Below are 22,098 nucleotides of genomic sequence, written 5' to 3'. Positions count from 1 at the left end.
TTTGAGATGGGTCTAGGCTCCCTAGTGACTATAGTCTTTCTGGAGCGCTTTGAGGCGATTTTAACCTCCCTTCTGACCATAGCGAATGCACAAAGCAGAGGTACTACCAGAAGGAATGCATGTATTGCTTGAGCAATAGTCCAGCTCTGCTGCTGCTATTAATGCTTAGCCTGATGCAGTAGCAAAATGTGTCAAAGGAATGCCTGTGTCACCAAATCTCATATATACCTTCGCTCGTGTCCCTCAGGTTGAAACAGCAAAAATGGTGCCTAAAACACATTCCCGGCACTGGGCGTTGGAGGACCCTGCCCCTCTCCTTTCAAAAGAAAGCTTTTCCAGTGCAAGCTCCGATCCTATGGGATCAACAGAGAGAAATGGGGGGGGGGGGAGGGACTGGAAGCCGCAGAGCGGCATGCCATTTGCGCTTTTTAAAAAAAAATGTAAGTGCCCTTTCCCTGAAGGAAAAAAAAAAAAAAAAAAAAAAAAAAAAAAACAGCACAGGGGAGCATCTGCTGCTGGCCGAAGAGAAAACTGCTGTTTTCTGGACACATCGTGGGCTCTCTGAGAAACATGAGACGCAAGTGCTCTATACCACCCCCAGTGGCGACACATAGGCATGACAACATTTACTAATTAGAGGAGACATTCATAAGAAAATTTTGAAGATTTTAGAAAAACTCCTTACCTATCCCGCTGCAGGGTTTTCTGCAGTAAACCAACAGACCCAATCTTCATCCTTCACAGTGGGTTCCGTTAAACCTTCAGGAGCTGGGGATCCTCAAGGAAGTCCACAATCCTGGACCTGTAATAGCACCTCCGCCAGTAAAACTTTATGGCCTTAATACCAAAAAGTACTGGATCCCAGGGTCCAACTCTCTAAAAAGAGAAGCGTTACAGGCAAAACCTTGTTTCTTCGGATACGAGGCCCGGGTACCATTTAATCCGGCCAAAGAGACACTTTGAATGGATCCGGCTGCACGGCTAGCCCCAGCAAGGATTACTTCAGTGGAGCTCACCACAGCACATCTTTATTCGTGACAAACACCTTAGACACTGACGAAAAAAAACTGAGGTACTCCTACCAGTGGGAGGGGTTATATAGGGAAGTACACATTTTAATTCAGGGCATGCCAGTGTCCATCAGCTGAAGGTGGCCTATAACCCACATAGTAACTACTATGGCTGTGTGTCCCGTGATGTACAAGGTCTCCTCAGTGACGCACTATTCCTGATTTGGCCACTCCTATTTTCTTTGGAAGGCCATCCAAGACCTGCAAGCAATGAATCCGAGGCATCCTCCAGCTTGGGGGAAGTGCACACTTACTGGGGGAAGTACCTACTTCTCACTTTCCTGATCTCTTTTCCTCCCTCTCTGAAGCCATGAACTACTCTCTCATCTGCATTCACTTACTCTAATCTTAATCTCCACTTGCTCTTCAGTCGCCATTCCCAATTTCACTCTGTGCCCAGAGTCCACTCCCCTCCTCCCAGGTTTTTGCTGTCCTTTTCTTCTCTGCATAAGCTTTGTTCTCCATTCAGTTTCTCCTCTGCACCCACTCTCCAATTTCTGCTCATTACCTCCTAATTTGTTTGCTGAAAAAATTACTACACTTTGTAAACCACAAAAATTTAAGAACTGGCACATATTTACAAGCAATAAGTGCATGGCTATGTAAAACAACACTAAAATCTCTTGGGGGGGGGGGGGGGGGGAAGTGTACAATATCACAAAACAAGCAAGTTTTAACATTTTGTTAGTTTCCAAAACCAGTTAACACTAATTTTTAATATAGATTTGATTTTTTATATAGATTAGAGAACAGTTTACCGACTTCAACTCTTACCAACTCATCCAATTTGTCAAAGAAGTAGACATTCCAGCCATCAACAAGCATTTCAGGCTTATGGGAATCTAGGTAAATCTAGAATACAGAATAAAAAGCCACACCATTAGCCTTTACACAAAATGTCAAATAAAAACAGACCTTCACTTGAAAAAGTGAAAGTTCCACTTATCTTCCTCCCTCCTCTTTCTAAGTAAAATTCGTTTTTTGTTTTTCTGGGAGCAGGTACCCATTTTGAACAGGTACCCACTCCCACAATGCTCATCCAGGAGAGAACTAGGTCAGCTTGTACTGCCCATCCCTTTCCTCTTGGAACAAGTCCCAGAAGACTGCAGGAGCAGTCTAGGGCTGGGCATATATTAAAGTATACTGTATGTGAACCCTTACCTTGTAAAACTATTTCAATAAAATATATAATAATTGTGACACACATTACTTGGAAAGGTTATACTGGTGGTATCAAATACTAATATCACTGAAAAAATATATAAAATATTCCTCACTGATCCCAGCACTCAAAAGAAAGTTAAGCAAAAACTAATTGCAAGCTGCTATCATAAAATAAAATAAATCACATGGGCATATAGTATACGTTATCCGTTAACCTCTCATAAAATATATACTATATTGCCAGCGCTAAATATCCAATAAATTTCAAAAATAAATGTACATAAAAAGATGACAGTCCGTGATTATCAAGGAATCCACCAAAAAAGTTTTCTTGAAAGTCCCAAAAACATGAGTATGAGCTTTCCACTAAAGTGTTCACAAGATGATGTAAAAGAGAAGAAAGTCCATCTCCAAGTCAGAAACACCAGTGCACAGAAACTTCACAATCGGTGACACCCCTTATGGTAACAAACTCACCAGAACTTAAAGGGTTAACAGGCACATCATCACCAATTATTATGATTGGTTCCCCGGATTCTTTATGGAGATGCTTCTCATTATACCCAAAGCCAAACGGTTGTTAGCATCAATAGTAGAGGTTCCTTGATCTCCTTACAGCAATACCTTTTCAAATATTCAGTACTCCACTCAAAACGAATTCACATGTAGGAAACGATAAAAAAACATATTCCATAGTGCAAACAGTTTCTGTGCACTGGTGTTTGACTTGGAGATGGACTTTCTTCTCTTTTACATCATCTTGTGAACACTTTAGTGGAAAGCTCATACTCATGTTTTTGGGACTTTCAAGAAAACTTTTTTGGTGGATTCCTTGATAATCACGGACTGTCATCTTTTTATGTACATTTATTTTTGAAATTTATTGGATATTTAGCGCTGTCAATATAGTATATAGTTTATGAGAGGTTAACGGCTAACGTATACTATATGCCCATGTGATTTATACTGGTGGTATACTGCCCTGGCACACACATATATACATACATACACACACACACACACACCATAGTTTGGGGACGCTTAACTTTCAAACTAAATAACATACTTTTCTTACTCGCCAAAAAATTTAGCAGATTACATATGCAACGTTTTAGAACAAAGGAAAAATAATTTAATAAAAGTTTTCAAAATTTTCTGTTTTTTTCCTTTATGTAGCAAAAATTAAACCCAGTGGTGATTAACCACTTCAGCCCCTGAAGTTTTAATCCCCTTAGGGACCAGGTCACTTTTTGCGATACAGCACTACGGTACTTCAACTGACAATTGTGTGGTCGTGTAACGTTGTACCCAAATAAAATGTATGTCTCTTTCCCACAAATAGAGCCATTTGGTGGTATTTGATCACCTTTGCGGTATTTATTTTTTGCACTAAACAAAAAAAAAAAAAAGAAAAAAAAAAAAAAAATAAAAAAGGGGTGAAAATATTTTATAACAGCTTACCTGTAAAATCCTTTTCTTGGAGTACATCACGGGACACAGAGCCACAGAAATTAATGTATGAGTTATATGGCACCTTCAGGTGATGGACATTGGCACACCCAAGACAGGAAGTTCAATTCCCCATATAACTCCTCCCCTTAACGGGAGTTCCTCAGTTTTGTAGCAAAGCAATATACGCGTAACCAGAAAGAGGGGAGGGGCCTCTGTGTCCCGTGATGTACTCCAAGAAAAGGATTTTACAGGTAAGCCATTATAAAAATCCTATTTTCTTTATCGCACATCACGGGACAACAAAGCCACAGTAATTACTGTATGGGATGTCCCAGAATAATGTCATCTGAGGGGAGGGGGCAAAACAAAAGTAGGGTGCAATCAGACCTATACTGCCGCCTGCAGTACACTGCGCCCAAAGGCAATATCCTTATGCCTTCCTACATCCACCTAATAGAATCTGGTGAATGTATGGACTGAAGACCAAGTTGCGGCCTTGCAGATTTGAGCCACGGAGGCTTGGTGATACACTGCCCATGAAGCACTAACAGCCCTGGTTGAGTGCGCTTTGATTTGAAAAGGTAGAACCTTCCACTTCAAATCATAAGCTTGAATAATTACTTGCCGAATCCATTTGGCAATAGTGGATTTTGGCGCAGTCTGTCCTTTCCTAGGACCTTCAGGCAACACAAACAAAAAAAAAAAAAAATCTGTTTTTCGAATCTGAGCAGTCGCCTTCAAAAATAGGATTTTAACTGCGTCCAAATTATGTAGTGACTTTCCTACCTTAGAACAGGGTTCTGGAAAAAAAAAAAAAAAAAGACTAAGTTAGACTTACCGGTGACGATATTTCTAAGAGCCTTTCAGGACAACCCCGGAGAGAGTGTAGCCTTGTCATTAGGAAACACATGCCCACTTTAAAAACACCTCCTCTTCCTCCATGGCTTCAGTTATTGTGGCCTTCCGACACTGGAAAACAAAGCACAGAAAGCACAACACCATGGTAGAACTTAATACATTTACTAAGCATAATCTAGGGAGGGAAGTAACGGTTGTCCTGAAAGGCTCTTAGAAATACCGTCACCGGTAAGTCTAACTTAGTCTTTCTCAAATCGCCTTTCAGGACAACCCCGGAGAGGATAACCGAGAAACTTACCCTAGGGCGGGACTACTGCCTGCAGTACCTTCCTGCTAAAGGCCTGATCTGTCGCAGACAGTAGATCTAACCAGTAGTGCTGGAGAAATGTCGAATAACTGGACCAAGTGGCAGCCTTGCAGATTTGTTCAGGCGTTGCACCGGCCCTTTCAGCCCAGGAAACTGCCGTGGATCTAGTAGAATGAGCAGCAATACCTGAGGGAGGCATTTCTCCTTTTGCTTTATAGGCTTCTGTTATAGCCAGCTTAAAGAGGAAGTAAACCCTGATGGGTTTACTTCCTCTTTTTTTCCCTGCAAAGGTAAAGCATAATGGACTACTATGCATCGCATAGTAGCTCATTATGTGTCACTTACCTGACACAGGAGCCAGCGAAGTCGCCGCTGATCCCTGTAGTCCGCCGCATCCATGTTGCTGGTGGCGTCTCGCAGCTCCGACGAATCACAGCGGCGAAGCCGCGATGACGTCACTCCCGCGCATGCGCACGGGAGTCGCGTCTCGCAGCTCCGCCGCTGCCACTCGGCGAAGCCGCGATGACGTCACTCCCGCGCATGCGCACGGGAGTCGACAAATTTGGCAAATCCATTCATGGATTTGCCGCATTTAGTGCGCCTGCGCGCCGCTGTCTACGGCGCATGCGCCGTAGACAGCGGTGCCCATTTTCGGGCAAATATCTCCTAAACCATATAGGTTTAGGAGATATTGCTTGGACCTACAGGTAAGCCTTAATCTAGGCTTACCTGTAGGTCCAAGTTGTTTGGAAGGGTTTACTTCCTCTTTAAGCCACCTACCCAGCGTACTCTTAGAAGCTTTCTCCCCCTTGCGTGATCCAGAAAATATCACAAAAAGGGCGTTTGATTTTCTAAAATCTTTAGTCATTTTCAGAAACTGCAATAGACACCTTCTCACATCCAATGTGTGAAAAACTTCCTCTCCTGCATTTGCTGGGGTTGCAGAGAATGTAGGTAACACTATTTCCTGTGATCGATGAAAAGCTGAGGATACTTTCGGTAGGAATGCTGGATCTGTCCTCAGTACCACCCTGTCCTGATAAACTCTAAGGAAAGGTTCTGTAATAGCTAGAGCTTGGAGCTCGCTGACTCTCCTGGCCGAGGTGATGGCCACCAAAAAGATTGTTTTTAAAACCACCTTCTGTAAAGAAGCTTCTTGTAAGGGTTCAAACAGTGCTCCCGAGAGACCCTGTAAAACTGTAGACAAATCCCAACTGGGAAAGTCTTTAAGGGCTACTGGTCTACTTCGAGCAAGAGCCCTAAAAAAAAAATCTAGAAATTAAAGTTTCTTTAGATAAAGTATTTTCAAAGAAAACTGATAAGGCAGCCACCTGAGTCTTCAGGGTACTGGCTGCGAGACCCTTCTCCATTCCTTCATGGAGAAACTCCAAGACGGACACCATGCTCTTGACCTTGAGCTCTCTAGAACTACACCAGGAGTTGAACTTCTTCCAGACTTTCATGTAAATTGCCTGTGTAACTGCCTTCCTGCTAGACAGCAGGGTCTTTACTACTTTATCTGAAAGACCTTTGGCTTTTAAGAGGTCCTCCTCAGAAACCAGGCGGTTAGCTGTAGAAGTTCCACCTCTGGATGATTAACTGTCCCCTGGGATAACAAATCTGTTCTGAGTGGTAACCTCCATGGGGGCTTCGAGGCTAGGTTTCGAAGACCCGCGAACCAAGGCCTTTTTTGGCCAAAAAGGAGTGATTAGTATTAAGTCTGTCCCTTCTTCCCTGAATTTCCTCAGCACTAGTGGAATTGGAGGAAAGGGGGGAAAGGCGTAGCACAGCTGGTAGTGCCAGGGGTGAGCAAATGCATCCAACCCTATTGCTGCATCTCCTCGGTGAAGAGAAAATAATCTGTCCACCTTTGAGTTCTGCTGGCTGGCAAAAAGGTCTACCTGTGGAACTCCCCCCAAGCCTCGGAGATCATCAGGAACACCTCCTGATTCAGGCTCCATTCTGCCTCTAGCAATTTGCGCCTGCTTAGGAGGTCCGCAAACAAATTGAGCCCTTCAGATGCACTGCCGATAGTGAGGCTGTGTTCTGCTCTGCCCAGGCTAACAGATTGGCCAACTCCATCAAGCTCCTGGTTCCCCCTTGCTTCATAATGGAGGTAACCGCTGTTGTGTTGTCTGACAACACCTGGACATGGTGACCTCTCAAATTCTGCTGAAAGGCCACCAAACGCAGAAAGATCGCCTTCAACTCCCTCCAGTTGGATGATCTTTGAGCTTCCTGCTTGGACCAGACCCCCTGAGATGTCTGACCATCCAGGTGGGCCCCCCAGCTCCAGGCACTTGCGTCTGTGGTAAGACGCTTGTCCACAGGAAAGGTCCACACCAGGCCCCTTGAGAGGTTTGCCTGCTCTCTCCACCACCAAAGAGCCCTTTTCGTCCTTGACGAAATTTTTAACTGCTTTTCCAAAGGATCCTGATAGGACCAGCTTGACAGAACCTCCCTCTGAAGGGGTCTGGAATGGAACCTGGCCCACTGAACAGCCGGGATTGCTGCCGTAAGCAGGCCCAGAACTGCCATAGCCGTCCTGACAGACTGCCTGGTTGCTCTGTATCCGCTGTACAGCTAGCTGCAACTTTTTCTGTTTTTCCAGCGGCAGGAAAACTTTCTGGAGAATCGAGTTTAACGTATACCCCAGAAATTTCATTTCCTGTGAGGGGGTCAGGTTCGACTTCTCTAGATTTAGAAGCCACCCCAGGCCCTCGAGGTGAGACTAGGCCCTCTGGAGATTGACTAGGACCTGCTCCCTGGAGTCCACAAAAAACAAAAGGTCGCCCAGATAAGGGACGACTGGAATCCCCTTAAACTTCAGGGGCTCCAAAGCCTCTGCCATAATCTTTGTAAAGACCCTGGGAGAGGACGAGAGTCCGAATGGCAGAGCCCTGAATTGGAGGTGCCATACCAAACTCCCCACCTTCAATGCCAGGCGCAGAAACTGCTGCGATGCCTGATGAATGGGTATATGAAGGTAGGCATCCCTTAGATCCAGGGATGCCATGAAGCATTCTGGGGTCAACAACTTTGTGATGGAAAAAATTGTATCCATCCGGAAAGGTTTTTACCGAATGAACCTGTTCAGAACTTTCAGATTCAGGATTTAACGGTACTTCCCTGAGGGTTTTTTCACCAGAAAAATATGCGAGTAAAAACCCCTGCCCTGCTGGTTTACTGGGACTTGAATTAGAACCCCTTGCTGTATCAGCTCCTGTAATAAAAGCTTCATTGCAGAGGCCTTCTCCTGATCCCTTGGCAATGTTGTCACATAAAACCTGCTCAGGGGTGGTTCTGAAAATTCCAACCTGTACCCCTGATCGACAATGCTCTTCACGAACAGATTTGGAGACAGCCTGTCCCATTGTTCGTGAAAAGCTGACAGTCCCCCCCCCCCACTGGGGAGAGATTGTCACTTGCTCTTGGGGGACTGCTCTGGGGGAGATCTAAAGAGGACTCCACCCTTGCCTTTGCCCTTCTGCGAACCCCATCTGCTCTTGCGATCCTGGTCTTTTTTATGGGACTGCTGAAAAGCACGAAAATTCTTTTTGGCAACCTGCTTTTTCTTAGCTGGAAAAGCCTTCTTTTTATCGGCTGTCCTATCCAGCAGACTCTAAATCGGGTCCAAAGAGCAAGTCACCCGAGAAGGGCAGACCACACAGTTTGACCTTAGAGGCCGTGTCCCCAGACCATGTTTTCAGCCAAACTGCTCTCCTGGCTCAATTTACAAGAGCCGAAGACCTGGCGGCCAGTTTAACCGATTCTGCTGATGCATCCGCCATATATTTGACTGCATTCAGGATCAGTGGAAAGGACTAAGATCCTTGCGGGGTGTCCCTGCTTCAATATGGCTCTTCAGCTTCTCTACCCAACATTCCAGGTTCCTGGCCACTACCGTAGCTGCCATAGCTGGCTTTAGACTGACTGACGCAGCATCCCAAGCCTTTTTAAGGATGGAGTCAGCTTTTTTGTCCATTGGGTCTTTAAGGATCCCCATATCCTCAGAGGCTAGATCCGTTCGTCTGGATACCCGCGAGAAAGCTGCATCGACTCTGGGTTTTTTGTTCCAAACCTCTGAGTCTTTATCTTCGAAGGGAAACCTTCTCTTGAGAGCTTTAGAGAAGAAAGGACCCAGAAAAAGCCCCTGCCACTCCTTTCTCACCGAATCTGAGAGGACTCTATGGACTGGAAAAACTGTTTTGTTTTGTCCAACCCCTGGTACATTTTGTCATGAATTGACAGCTGTACTTTTTCTTCTTGAATTTCTAGAGTAGTGTAGATTGCGTTAAGAATGTCATCTACTTCCTCTAGTGATAGCTTGTACTTATAGCCCCTGCTATCTTCTTCCTCTTCCTCCTCCTCAGAATCCCTGAAGGAGATGAGAGTACTACCCCCTTAGTCTCCAGAATCCTCGGTCTCCACCTGTCTGGACGACGATGCCCTGGGGCTGGGCGGCAAGTTCTGAGGCTCGGTCTGTGCAGGAGGGTTTTGTATCAGCATGGACCTGACTGAACTCAAGGAGTTTGTCAGCTCTTTAACCGAAGAAAACAAATCCTTATATGGATGTTTCCTCTTCCACCAATTCTCTGATACAATTTCTGCACATTGCCTTCTGCCACGAATCTCTGAGGGGGGTCTTGCAAGAAGGACATTTTCTCTGACCTGGTCTAGCTTTTCCAATTATTTTTCCTGAAACGACATGCAGGCTTAACTCACTAAAAGCTCTCAACAACCAGTTGCTTAACACCAAGCCAGTGCAGAGACCCACCACCAAACAGACCACTAGTGAGACCCCAGAACTAGGCTGCAAAGGGTCAGAGCGAAGTCACCTCTGACCTGCAGCGACAGGCCCCCAAGAGGGGGGAACAGACAAAGACATAGCCCAACAGTGAAGCAGAGGGTGCCACTGCACCTTACGTACCTGAGCTGGACCGGTGCTAGGGGCGCCTGTCTCCGCCATAGCTGGCTTACATTCCTCCATCGCTGAGTAAGGCAGCTGTAAACAAACAGCTCCGTAATTTTTTAAAATTTTCCCGGCCGCCGCGTCATCAGGGCCGGCCGGAAGCGGAAGCACGCGGTCACCTGACCCGCCCCATGATCCCTGCGTTCCAGGTGCTTGAACCACGGCGCCACGCCCCCTCAGAGCGCCTGCGCGTCACCGTAAACGACGCTGTCGCCGCCCGTGACCCGACGCCGAAAACGGAGCCACGCCGCTGACCTGCAGCGACCTCCGCCAGCGACAGAGCCCTCCCTGCGCTAATCCAGCGGACACTGGGCACCCGACGCCGGCACTCCGAGGGTCCTTACTCCCGTGAGATGGCGAGACCAGGAGCTCCAGGAGTCCTCTCCCACTGGAGATGCTGCTGGGGGTCAAAAAGAAACAACCAACCAGTACTTTAGGTAAGCCTTACTCCCCTACAGAGAGTGTAGCTCTCCCCTGGTTCAGGCACATGCTTCCTCCATGGAGGAAACACAATAACTGAAGCCATGGAGGAAGAGGAGGTGTTTTTAAAGTGGGCATGTGTTTCCTAATGACAAGGTGGAGCTACACTCTCTCCGGGGTTGTCCTGAAAGGCAATTTGAGAAAATGAAGGTTAAAATAAAATATCCTGGTTTAGGTGAAAACCTGAAACCACCTTTGGCAGAAAACTAGGCTGAGGACGCAATACTACTCTATCTTTGTGAATGATTAAATATGGCTCTTTGCAAGAAAGAGCCGCAAACTGATACTCTTCTTGCATAAGAAATGACTACTAGAAAAACCTAGCTTCCTTGTCAAAAAGGACCAAAGGAATATGCCATATCGGCTCAAAAAGGTTGTTTCTGTAATGCCAACAGAACTAAAGTCCCAAGGGTTCAGGGGTGCTCTAACCGGTGGCTTAAGCCGCGTTATACCCTGTATAAAGCTTCGGACAAAAAATGCGAAGCAATCGGACATTGAAACAGTGATAAGGGCAAGACCTGGCCCCTAATAGTTCTCAAAGCCAGTTTCATCTCTAGCCCCATTTGCAGAAAGGCAAGAATTCTACCTATGACATACTTTCTAGGATGCCAACCCCTGGATTCACACAACACATCTGTTCCGCATGTGAGTGGATGCCTTGTTCTTGACACAAAGTTGTCGACTGTTGAACCTGGACGCAAACAGATCTACGGCCGGGATCACCCATCTTTGGCATATAGCCATGAAGATGTCAGGGTGAAGGGACCATTCTCCCAGAAACAACTGCTGGCGAATTAAGTAGTATGCCTGCCAGTTCTCTACCCCTGGAATGAAGATTGCCGATATGCACAACACATGCTTTTCTGCCCAGGTTATGGTTTACCTCTCCCTGGGCTGCCTGACTACTGGTGCCCTCCTGGCGATTGATATAAGCCACTGCTGTGGCATTGTCAGATTGAATCCTGACAACAGAATTCCGCAACCTGAATCTCCAGGCCCTTAGGGCTAGATGCGCTACCCGAATCTCCAGAATGCTGATGGGCAAGGTCCTCTCGGTTCTGGACCATTTCCCCTGGACAGACTGCTCCACAACCTGAAAGCCTGGCATCTGTTACCACCTTCCAGGTAACTGATAAGGAGGATTTCCCCTCCTGCAGATTCTCGGATAGCCTCCACCAACTGAGGCTCTGGCGCACTTTTGGCGACAAAGGCATTGGAAAATCTAGTGCTTGGACCTTCTTGTTCGAGGCTGATTGGATACTGTTTTGCAGCAGTCTTGATTGAAACTGAGCATAGGGAACTGTGTCGAATGAAGCCACAATTTTCCCCAACAACCTCATGAAAAAGGCGAATAGAAGGACCCTTCTTTGCCCTGGCCACCTGAACCAGCTCCTTCTTTGCGTTGATCTTTGCCCTGGGGTAAAAACACCCTCTTCTAGGCTGTATCTATAACCCGACCCAAGTACTCTAATCTGGCTTTAAAGAAGATGTCTCTTCTGGGTAGTTGACTGCGGTGACCATGCTTTGGTCCAAGCGGGCTACCGACCGGTCTATCAAGAGCAGGTCATCTAGGTTTGCTATTATTGTTATACCTCGAGTCCTTAATCTGACCAGAGGAAGGGTCAGAAGTTTTGTAAACACCCGAGGTGCAGTAACTAGACCGAAAGGCAAGGCTAAAAACTGAAAGTGACGTTTTTCTACTTCGAAACGCAGCTACTTCTGGTGAGCAGAGAAAACAGGTATGCACCCTTCAAGTTGACTGATGCCAGAAGTTCTCCTTCTTGTAGGATGGAGACTACGGATTGGATTGACTCCATGCGAAAAGAGCGAATTTTCAGGAACCAGTCTATATTTTTGAGATGTAGAATGGGTCAGACATCCCCATTTGGTTTTGGTGCAGTGAAAAGGTTTGAATCAAACCCTAACCCCTGCTCTTCCATGGGGACCACCATGATCACTTTTTGCGACAAAAGACGGTCTAACGCTAGAAAGACTTTTTTCTCTGGATCTTTGGAGACATTTGACCTGAGGAAATGGGAACTCTCATTTGTAAACTAGAGCTAATGTGGAGACCACTCATCTGTCTTGAAATTCTTCCTGCCAGACCCTTGAGAACTGCAGAAGTCTTCCCCCACTCGAGCGAGCGGGGGCCCCCCTTCATAAAGAGGCTTTAGCATTCTTGTGGGTTTCCTTCCCCAGGATTTCTTTGTCCCTGGGCTTGACCCTGAGGTTTACCTCTTTAACCTGACGGTGGAGGCCATAGTGACTGCCTGGAGGCTGATGCCCCTGGCACTGGAGAAAGAGCCAGTTTAAATGAGGGACGTTTATTCTTTTTCTTAACTGGCAAAAGGATACTTTTCCCACTTGATATTTTTGGATGTGTCCAAATCTTCCCCAAACAGCTTTTCACCGCGGAAAGGAAAACCAGCCAGGAGCTTTTTGCATGGTGCTTCGGCTGAGCAACTTTTCAACCATAAGATTCTAAGCATATGTACTAACCATAGCAAAAGGCGAGAGGTTTGAATAGAATCTGATTGCGTCAATTGCAAAACACAAACCGCTGGCAGCTCGGTTAAAGGGGTTGTAAAGGTTCGTTTTTTATTTTCTAAATAGGTTCCTTTAAGCTAGTGCATTGTTGGTTTTCCTTCGATTTCCCTTCCAAACTTTTTTTTTTCTTTTTTTTGTCTGAATTTCTCACTTCCTGTTCCACCCTCAGCAAGTTGTTCAGCAAGTTGTTCAGTAAGCTGTTCTGGCTGACTAAACACCAATCGGATGATGGTGTGAAGTTTACTGAGGAGAAACATGAAGTGAAAATATCAGACAAAGAAAAAAAATAAAAAAACATTTAGAAGGGAAATCGAAGGAAAAGGTAAGTGAACCAACAATGCACTAGCTTAAAGGAACCCATTTAGAAAATAAAAAACAAAGCTTTACAACCCCTTTAACTCCTGGGCCTGCTGTTGAGGGAAAACCTTGAGCACCTGTTTCAAATGGTCTCGAAAGGATTGACATACCCCAATTGCCCCCACTGCAGGTTAAGCCACGGAACCTGCCAAGGAGAAAGTGTTTTTTTTTTAACAGGAATTCCAATTTTTTTATCAGTTGGATCCTTAAGCATGTGTGCATTGCTAACCGGACAAGTCAAACTTATCTTAGTACATTTTTCCTCCATAGGATAAAGTGTTGAAAACTTTTTAGGAGGGAAAAAAATGCTAATTTGGGTGATCCCACTCAGAATACATAAGTGTTTCTGGTAATGAATGGGCAGGAAAGGCACGCAAAGCTTGGGGAGGCTTTAGTGAACCCAAACAGCAAGTGGGCTCTTCAACAGACTCCGATAAGGGTAGCTTAAAATGTGGATTGGACAATTTCAGTAAGAGAATGCACCAGCAACTTCTCAGCATGTGAAGCTGAAGATCTTTCCCCACTTGATTCCTCGGAAGAGGCGTCAGTCTCTCTATGGTCCCCTGAGGGGGATTCATCTTCCCCCCTCCCACTGTTTGAGGATCCTGGGTGGTAGAAGGGGACCTAATGAGTTTTCTTCCACTCTGAAGATGCACTTAAAGCCACTAATCTTTCCTCCAATCCACTCATAGCTGAGGAGAAAACCCGCTCAGTTATGTAGACAGGGGCTGAAGTGTCAGAAGCAATTGCAGCCCCTGATGACTAAATCTGACCAGCCTCCCTAGACCTTTCCTGGGGGATGGTGTTGCAGAAGGAGGGTCCTTAGGGCGACCACTTTGTGCCCTTGGATTTGTGGCATTTGTACCACCACCTCTGGTCATAGTGCTGAGCAGAGGTACTACCGGAAAAAAAAAAAAAAAAAAAAAAAAAAGAAAGAAAGCACCCACTTCTGAGCAATAGTCCAGCAACTGCCGCTGCTATTAAGCTCAGCCCGATGCTGTGCTCTGATAATGTCTGTGTAACCAACACTCACATGCCACCAGTCCACTCTGCGTCCCTCCTCAGCTGTATGCACCTGAAAAAAGGTGCACTTTATAGCTACACAGCCCACGTAAGCCCCTTCCTCCGACCACCCACCGGGCCCCCCCCCTCCCCCCATCTTTTTCAAAATAGACTTTTTTCCAGCGCGAGCGGGCTCTGATCTGACTGGATCGCATGGAGGAGGGGTGGAGGAGAGCTGCGAAAGGAACCATTGGAATGGTGGCGGGAGTAGCGCAGCACACCGACTGACTGAGCCATGCTCCCTCTGCCTCCTGGAGTGAAGCTATCCAGGTGGACATTCCAAGGAGAAAAAAAAAAATAAACACAACCTTCCCACGTCTTCCCTGGAGCTTGGGCCGGAGGAAGCATGCAGCTTGTGAGACAAGCATGGAATCAGGTACGTGCTCTTGACGCCCCCGATGGTGACTATAGGCATGACATTTACTTCAAAGGAGAAACCCCACAAAAATTAGGAAAACTCCTTAGGAATCTCCCTTACCTTATCCAGCTGGAGGGTTCTGTGGTAAAACAGACCCAATCTTCACCACTCACATTAGGCTCCATTAAAAAACCTTCAGGAATTGGGGCCCCTTTTTAGCAAGGGATCCACACATCCCTGGGCCTGTAAATCACCGCGCCAGGAATATGGCTGAAATTTTTTATATTATATATATATATATAATATATAATATATATATATATATAATATATATATATATATATATATATATATATATATATATATATATATATATATATATATATATATATATATATATATACATACATACATACATACATACTGGATCCCGGGGTCCAGCTTTCTATAAAGAGAAGCGTTACAGGCAAAATCTTGTTTCTTCGGTCACGAGGCCTGGGTACTATTCAATTCGGCCTAGAAAAGACACTGAGTGGATCCGGTAGCATAGCTTGCCCCAGAAAGGAATATTCCAGTGGAGCTCAGCACAGCACATCTTTACTGGTGACCAACACCTAAGGCACTGGCGAAAAAAAACCTGAGGTACTCCTGGTAAGGGGGAGGGGTTATATGAGGAATGGAACTTCCTGTCTAGGGTGTGCCAGTGTCCATCACCTGAAGGTGCCATATAACCCATACAGTAATTACTGTGGCTCTGTGTCCCATGATGTATGATAAAGAAAAGCATTTTTTTACTTTCTGCTATAACACAAATCCAATAAAAACATTTTTTCGAAAAATTCAATTTCTTTATCAATTTAGGCCAATATATACAGCTACATATTTTTGGGGGGAAAAAAATAGCGGGATTGCAACATTGCGGCAGACAAAATCGGACACCGGACAAATTTTTTGGGGACCAGTGACACAAATACAGTGATCAGTACTAATGACACTGGCAGAGGAGTGATCAGAAGCGATCAAAGGGTTACACGTGTGCCTAGCTGGTTCTTGCCAACTGTGTGGGGGATGGGCTGACTAATTGAAGACAGATCGGTGTTCCTGCTTAGCAGGAGCCCAAGATCTCCATCTTCTCTCCTGCCAGAATTGGGATCTGCCTGGTTTGTGCCTCTTGGGAATGATCGCGGGTGGCCAGCCCGAACTGCTGCAGTAAATATGCAGTCAGCAAGTGGTTAAATACCATCAAAAGAAAGCCATTTCTTAAAAAAAAAAAAAAAAAAGGATATTAAATTAATTTGGGTACAGAGTTGCATGAATTACTAATTGTTATTCAAAGCGTGACATCTCTGAAAACTGACCTGGGCAGGAAGGGGGTAAAAATCTGGTTTCAAAGTGGTTTAAACTACGTGACCTAGGATTATTCCATCCACTGTTCAGCTACTGTGGAGTGCAATTTCAATGCAGGATAAACAGCATGGTCAGGAAGTGACCAAAAAATAAAAATAAATAAAAATTGTTTCCGTTACTGCTAGAGAGACAGACATGTTTTTATATTTTTGCGCTTACACGTTAACTCCGCATTGTAAATTATGTAAAGTTCCATAACAGTGTAAATCCATTTGCAAAGAGTTGTCACGGGCTGAACTTTTGGCAATTCATGTCTATATAATATGCAGACTGCCTTACCTCTTGGAGAACAGGGATAACAGGTGGATCCCTCTGTTGCAGGAAGTATAGCACCATAAGAGTATATGCATATGAAGACAGACTGCCTCTGGAAGCATCTCCAATGTCACACACCTACAGAAAACAAGAATTATGGCACTTATACAATAACCACATGTATAGTATATGCAGTTGAAATTACAGGCGTACCTTAGTGAACACCTTCATGATGTAACAAAGGTATTTTACTCTAGGATCTATAGCAGCATAAGATGCCAAAAGCCTAGTGTTATGAAGAGCCTAGGAGAGAAACAAAAAGTTAGTGAATACGTTACAAACTAGCTGAAACTGCCTATCTTTAAAAAAACAAACAAACTAGAAATACTCACCAATGTGTTATATAAACTGATGTCTCCTTCAAGGCCACTTCTTACATGGTAGAATTTTACAATTGGCACTTTTGCTGTGGTGATAGGAAGGATATTCCTCAGCCCTAAATATAAAAAGCGCTTTGTATTAATCTTTGCAAAAACAAGCCTCGAGACCAGTCAAGGGCAAAACAAAACCTTCTTCTCTGCACTCATTAAGCCAAGTGAAAATTTGTTTTCCAAAGTGCATATGCTCTACTTCATTAGTAAACCAATTACTCTGCCAATTACCAAGTTCTGGGACATGCTCTGGAGCAAAAAGAGGTTTGGTGTAACTTGAGTATGCCTGGACATAGAACCAAAACAAAAGGCCTGCAGTCACCAGTGATGCACCTCCATCCTTATATACAAAAAAAAAAAAAAAAAAAAAAAAAAAACAACAATTGTCGCCCTGGGACTTTAAATGGTGGTCACAGTTAGCCACTAAGTAACAAGAGTAATCATATAAATGCTTACTAAAATTAAGGTACATACATGGATAACATAGCATATTAGCTCAGCCAATGGATTTGCACATAATAAAAAGAGAATAAAGTTGATACAGACATTATACAATGCAGTATATACAAATGCATGCATTAGAAAACCCGACGTGCGTTTCGTGAGATCATTGCTCGCTCATCAGGGGTCGATTTGGATGAGATGTATCTAAATAGACAAAAAGATGCATCACAGTAGTAAATGTAAGAACAATGGCAGAATGGGCCAGAGAAAAACAGTCCAATACTTACCAATGAACGAAACCAGAGTTTCCATCGCTGAACCCCCAAATGGATGGCAGCAGCCAGAGTATGGCCCGGGAGCTGAGAGGGAGAAGACTAACATGGGTACCCCCCAAGGGGAATGCCAGACAGCAGACATGGCATGGGTAAAGGTGAATGGTCCTAATTGTTTCAGTATGTAACTTGATAGACAATTTGGGGGTTCAGCGATGGAAACTCTGGTTTCGTTCATTGTTAAGTATTGGGCCGTTTTGCTCTGGCCCATTCTGCCATTGTTCTTACATTTACTACTGTGACGCATCTTTTTGTCTATTTAGATACATCTCATCCGCATCGACCCCTGATGAGCGAGCAATGATCTCACGAAACGCGCGTCGGGTTTTCTGATGCATGCATTTGTATATACTGCATTGTATAATGTTTGTATCAACTTTATTTATTCTCTTTAGTATATGCAAATCCATTGGCTGAGCTAATTTGCTATATTATCCATGTACGTACCTTAATTTTAGTAAGCATTTATACTACTATTACTCTTGTTACTCAGTGGCTAACTGAACACCTAATTTAAAGTCCCAGGGTGACTTTTTTTTGATTATGCCTGGACATATAGTTTAAAGCTGAACTCCAGGATGAACTTATATGACACTGTATGTCTACAGGTGCTTCTGTATTTAAAATTGTTGGTTTTACAGAGCACAGTCCTAATGCCTGTGAGAAACCCAGCCTTTTTGTTGAGTGAAAACACCTCAGCCCCCCTCATATCCTATTCAAAAGTCTGGTGGCCATTATATATCCCCTGGACCACCAATCTTGAACATTCCCATGTAGTTCTTTATAAAGACGGGCTACAGAATCATGTTGCTCCTCGCTGCAGTGAGTGGACCCAGGAGTCAAACTCCCGGTCTGATCCAACCACTATGCTGCATAGTTAAGATTGATGGGCCAGCACACTCTTGGTCTGTTCCACCACCTATGACCTCACACGTTCAATGACAGATCAGGGTGTGAACACCACATATGAAGTGCCCATCACATTCATAACAAATATTGCACTGTTAATGTCCTGGCAAAAGAACATGAGTGAGAGCAAAGCACAGCAATGTGGGTGGGCAGAGTCAGAAGACTGAGTAGCACTTTCATCCTACCCACACTCATCCACAGTTCCACCCTCTCACTCCAAATCTCAGAACATTATGGGACGTGTAATCTCACAGTGAGCAGTGACAAAACACTAACAGGAAGTGATGTCCCTGCTTCTCAGATCTCCTCCTGGAGCCAGGGGATTGAGGATTATCCAGTGGAAAATGACGACCACAGATATTAAAACAGTGCGTTTTAGAAAAAGTTTACAAGTGTCACAAAACTTGCATTAAAAAAAAAAAACAAACAAAAAAAAACTGGTTGAGCCTGCTGCTCTCCATGTCCACCTTCTGTCCATGTCCCCAATTCAGTTAGGGATTTGCAGCTGTGGTGACACATCTGCACATGTTCAGTTTTCAGTGAGTTTCTATGCTGACGATTACCTCCCTATAACATCTGAGCTGTCAATTTGACTACAGAGACAAGCATGCGGGTGTATACACAGAAGCAAATGACAGCTCACTCTTCCTCCTCCAAGCTCATTAACCAGCTAAATACAATAGGGGTGGGATATTACATGTAGATTAACTGAGGGTTCACATCCCTCTTATTCTAAGACACAGGCTGAAGGGGTATGACACCCTGTGGACTGGCAGAAATCCACCCATACCATGTTATTGCCAAAAAATATTATTTGATTTTAAATACAGTGCCTTGCGAAAGTATTCGGCCCCCCTTGAACTTTTCAACCTTTATTTTTTGTGAAGAATCACCAACAAGTGGGACACAATTGTGAAGTGGAACGAAATCTATTGGATTTTTGAAACTTTAACTAATAAAAAAAAATGAAAAGTGGGGCGTGCAAAATAATTCGCCCCCCTTGCGTTAATACTTTGTAGAGCCACTTTTTGGTGCGATTACAGCTGCAAGTCGCTTGGGGTATGTCTCTATCAGTTTTGCACATCGAGAGACTGAAATTCTTGCCCATTCTTCCTTGCAAAACAGCTCGAGCTCAGTGAGGTTGGATGGAGAGCGTTTGTGAACAGCAGTTTTCAGCTCTTTCCATAGATTCTCGATTGGATTCAGGTCTGGACTTTGACTTGGCCATTCTAACACCTGGATACGTTTATTTGTGAACCATTACTTTGTAGATTTTGCTGTATGTTTGGGATCATTGTCTTGTTGGAAGATAAATCTCCGTCCCAGTTTCAGGTCTTTTGCAGACTCCAACAGGTTTTCATCCAGAATGGTCCTGTATTTGGCTGCATCCATCTTCCCCTCAATTTTAACCATCTTCCCTGTCCCTGCTGAAGAAAAGCAGGCCCAAACCATGATGCTGCCACCATGTTTGACAGTGGGGATGGTGTGTTGAGGGTGATGAGCTGTGTTGCTTTTACGCCAAACATATCGTTTTGCATTGTGAGCAAAAAGTTGGATTTTGGTTTCATCTGACCAGAGCACCTTCTTCCACATGTTTGGTGTGTCTCCCAGGTGGCTTGTGGCAAACTTGAGACGAGACTTTATGGATATCTTTGAGAAATGGCTTTCTTGCCACTTCCATAAAGGCCAGATTTGCGCAGTGTACGACTGATTGTTGTCCTATGGACAGACTCCCACCTCAGCTGTAGTTCTCTGCAGTTCATCCAGAGTGATCATGGGCCTCTTGGCTGCATCTCTGATCAGTCTTCTCCTTGTCTGAGCTGAAAGTTTAGAGGGATGGCCAGGTCTTGGTAGATTTGCAGTGGTCTGATACTCCTTCCATTTCAAAATGTTCGCTTGCACAGTGCTCCTTGGGAAATCTTTTTTGTATCCAAATCCGGCTTTAAACTTCTCCACAACAGTATTACGGACCTGCCTGGTGTGTTCCTTGGTCTTCATGATGCTCTCTGCACTTTCAACAGAACCCTGAGACTATCACAGAGCAGGTGCATTTATACAGAGACTTGATTACACACAGGTGGATTCTATTTATCACCATCAGTCATTTAGGACAACATTGGATCATTCAGAGATGCTCGCTGAACTTCTGGAGTGAGCTTGCTGCACTGAAAGTAAAGGGGCCGAATAATTTTGCACGCACCACTTTTTAGTTTTTTATTTAAATGATCCAATAGGAAGACAGACAAAAATTTGGGTATAGCGCTGCATAACCGGGCAATTGTCAGTTAAAGTAACGCAGTGCCATATCACAAAAAGTGACCTGGTCACAAGGGGGGGGGTTAAATCTTTGAGGTCAGGTGGTTAACTGACTATACAGGACTAAAGTACAGATTTAATCACCATGCTGGAGTTGTTCTTTAACCACCGGTAGGATTTACCCCCTTAATGACCAGGCCATTTTTTGAGCTACGGCACTGTTGTACTTTAACAATTGTGTGGGGGCGAGCGATGCTGTACCCAAATAAAATGTATGTCTTTTTCCCTCGCTGGTATTTGATCACCTCTGCAATTTTTTTTTTTTTGCGCTATAAACAATAAATGTATTTTCTGCTGTATACCCAATAAATTTTTTTTATTTTTTTTTTAATCAAATTTTTTCATCAATTTAGGCCAATATGTTTTTTTACTACTTTTTTTTTTTTTTACCAAAAATAACACAATAAGTGTACATTGATTGGTTTGCAAAAAAGTAGTTTTACTGTCCACAAAATAGGGAAAAGATTTATGGCATTTTGTTATTTATAATGTGGGTGAACAGCGATTTTTAGTGGGACTGCAACATTGCGGTAGACAGATCGGACACCTAACTGACATTTGACACTTTTTTGGGAACCAGTGACATTTACAGTGATCAGTGCTAAAAATATGCAAATACATTGTACTAATGACACTGGCAGGGAAAGAGTTATCAGGGGTGATCAAAAGGTTAACTGTGTTCCCTGGGTGTGTTTACTAACTGCTTGGGATAAAGATCCTTCTTCCTGCATAGCAAAAAGACAAGATCATCCCCAGACAGAATGGAGAGATCTGCCTTGTTTGCCCAGGCAAATCCCCATTCTGTCTTTACAGGGAACGATTGCAGGTGCCGGCGGACTCTCCCGCTGATTGGCTCCCCCCGCTGGTCAATCGGCGCATGCCCACAGAAATCCGCGTATGAGCAAGACTTTCACCTACGGCGATTTGCGCGGTTAATAAGGACACCAAGGCTGGCCATACATTATACAATTTTCTTTAGATCTACCTTCAACTATGTAATGCAAAGGCCTGCCTGACTATTTCACAAAATGAAAAGATTTAGGTTTTGACCTCATATTATATGCTTTTGGTAAAGCTAAAAGGAAAATTGTATAAAGTATGACCAGCCTAGCTTGTAGCTCTAAAACGCTCAACAAGCCAAATCCCATTACTTTCAATGTCCCCTGTTCACATCTGAGAATTCTGTCTCCTAAAGCAAAATGCCTGAAGCTCTGTAAAAGTAAAGGAGCTTCCTTTTGGCAGATTACGTTTTTTGAAGCTGTAAAATGCTTGTTAAAAGCCGCAAAAAACCTTAATGCATGAAAAACGGCAGTAAAAATCGCTATGCTCATGTGTAAATGGAGCCTAAAAGGACTAGAAAAATTAAGTCAATGTTCA

At 44.2% G+C, this 22,098-nt stretch overlaps 1 protein-coding gene across 3 annotated transcripts in view; it reads right to left on the bottom strand.

The window, feature by feature from the left end:
* TUT7 (terminal uridylyl transferase 7) overlaps positions 1-22,098 on the bottom strand; it is a 125,803-nt gene that overhangs the window by 24,651 nt on the left and 79,054 nt on the right. For all 3 annotated transcript variants that reach the window (XM_077474830.1, XM_077474828.1, XM_077474829.1), the window contains exons 18-21: positions 16,682-16,785; positions 16,503-16,592; positions 16,314-16,427; positions 1,845-1,922 (exon numbers count right to left, since the gene is read on the bottom strand). In XM_077474830.1, coding sequence (XP_077330956.1) covers positions 1,845-1,922; positions 16,314-16,427; positions 16,503-16,592; positions 16,682-16,785 — 386 coding nt within the window. The remainder of the gene's footprint in view (positions 1-1,844; positions 1,923-16,313; positions 16,428-16,502; positions 16,593-16,681; positions 16,786-22,098) is intronic.

Source organism: Lithobates pipiens, unplaced genomic scaffold (genome assembly GCF_037356315.1).
Source record: "Lithobates pipiens isolate NorthernLeopardFrog02 unplaced genomic scaffold, aLitPip1_a1.2 Scaffold_13, whole genome shotgun sequence".
Taxonomy (NCBI): Eukaryota; Metazoa; Chordata; class Amphibia; order Anura; family Ranidae; genus Lithobates; species Lithobates pipiens.
Note: the sequence above shows the minus strand (reverse complement) of the source record. Positions and strands in the feature narration are given on the sequence as shown.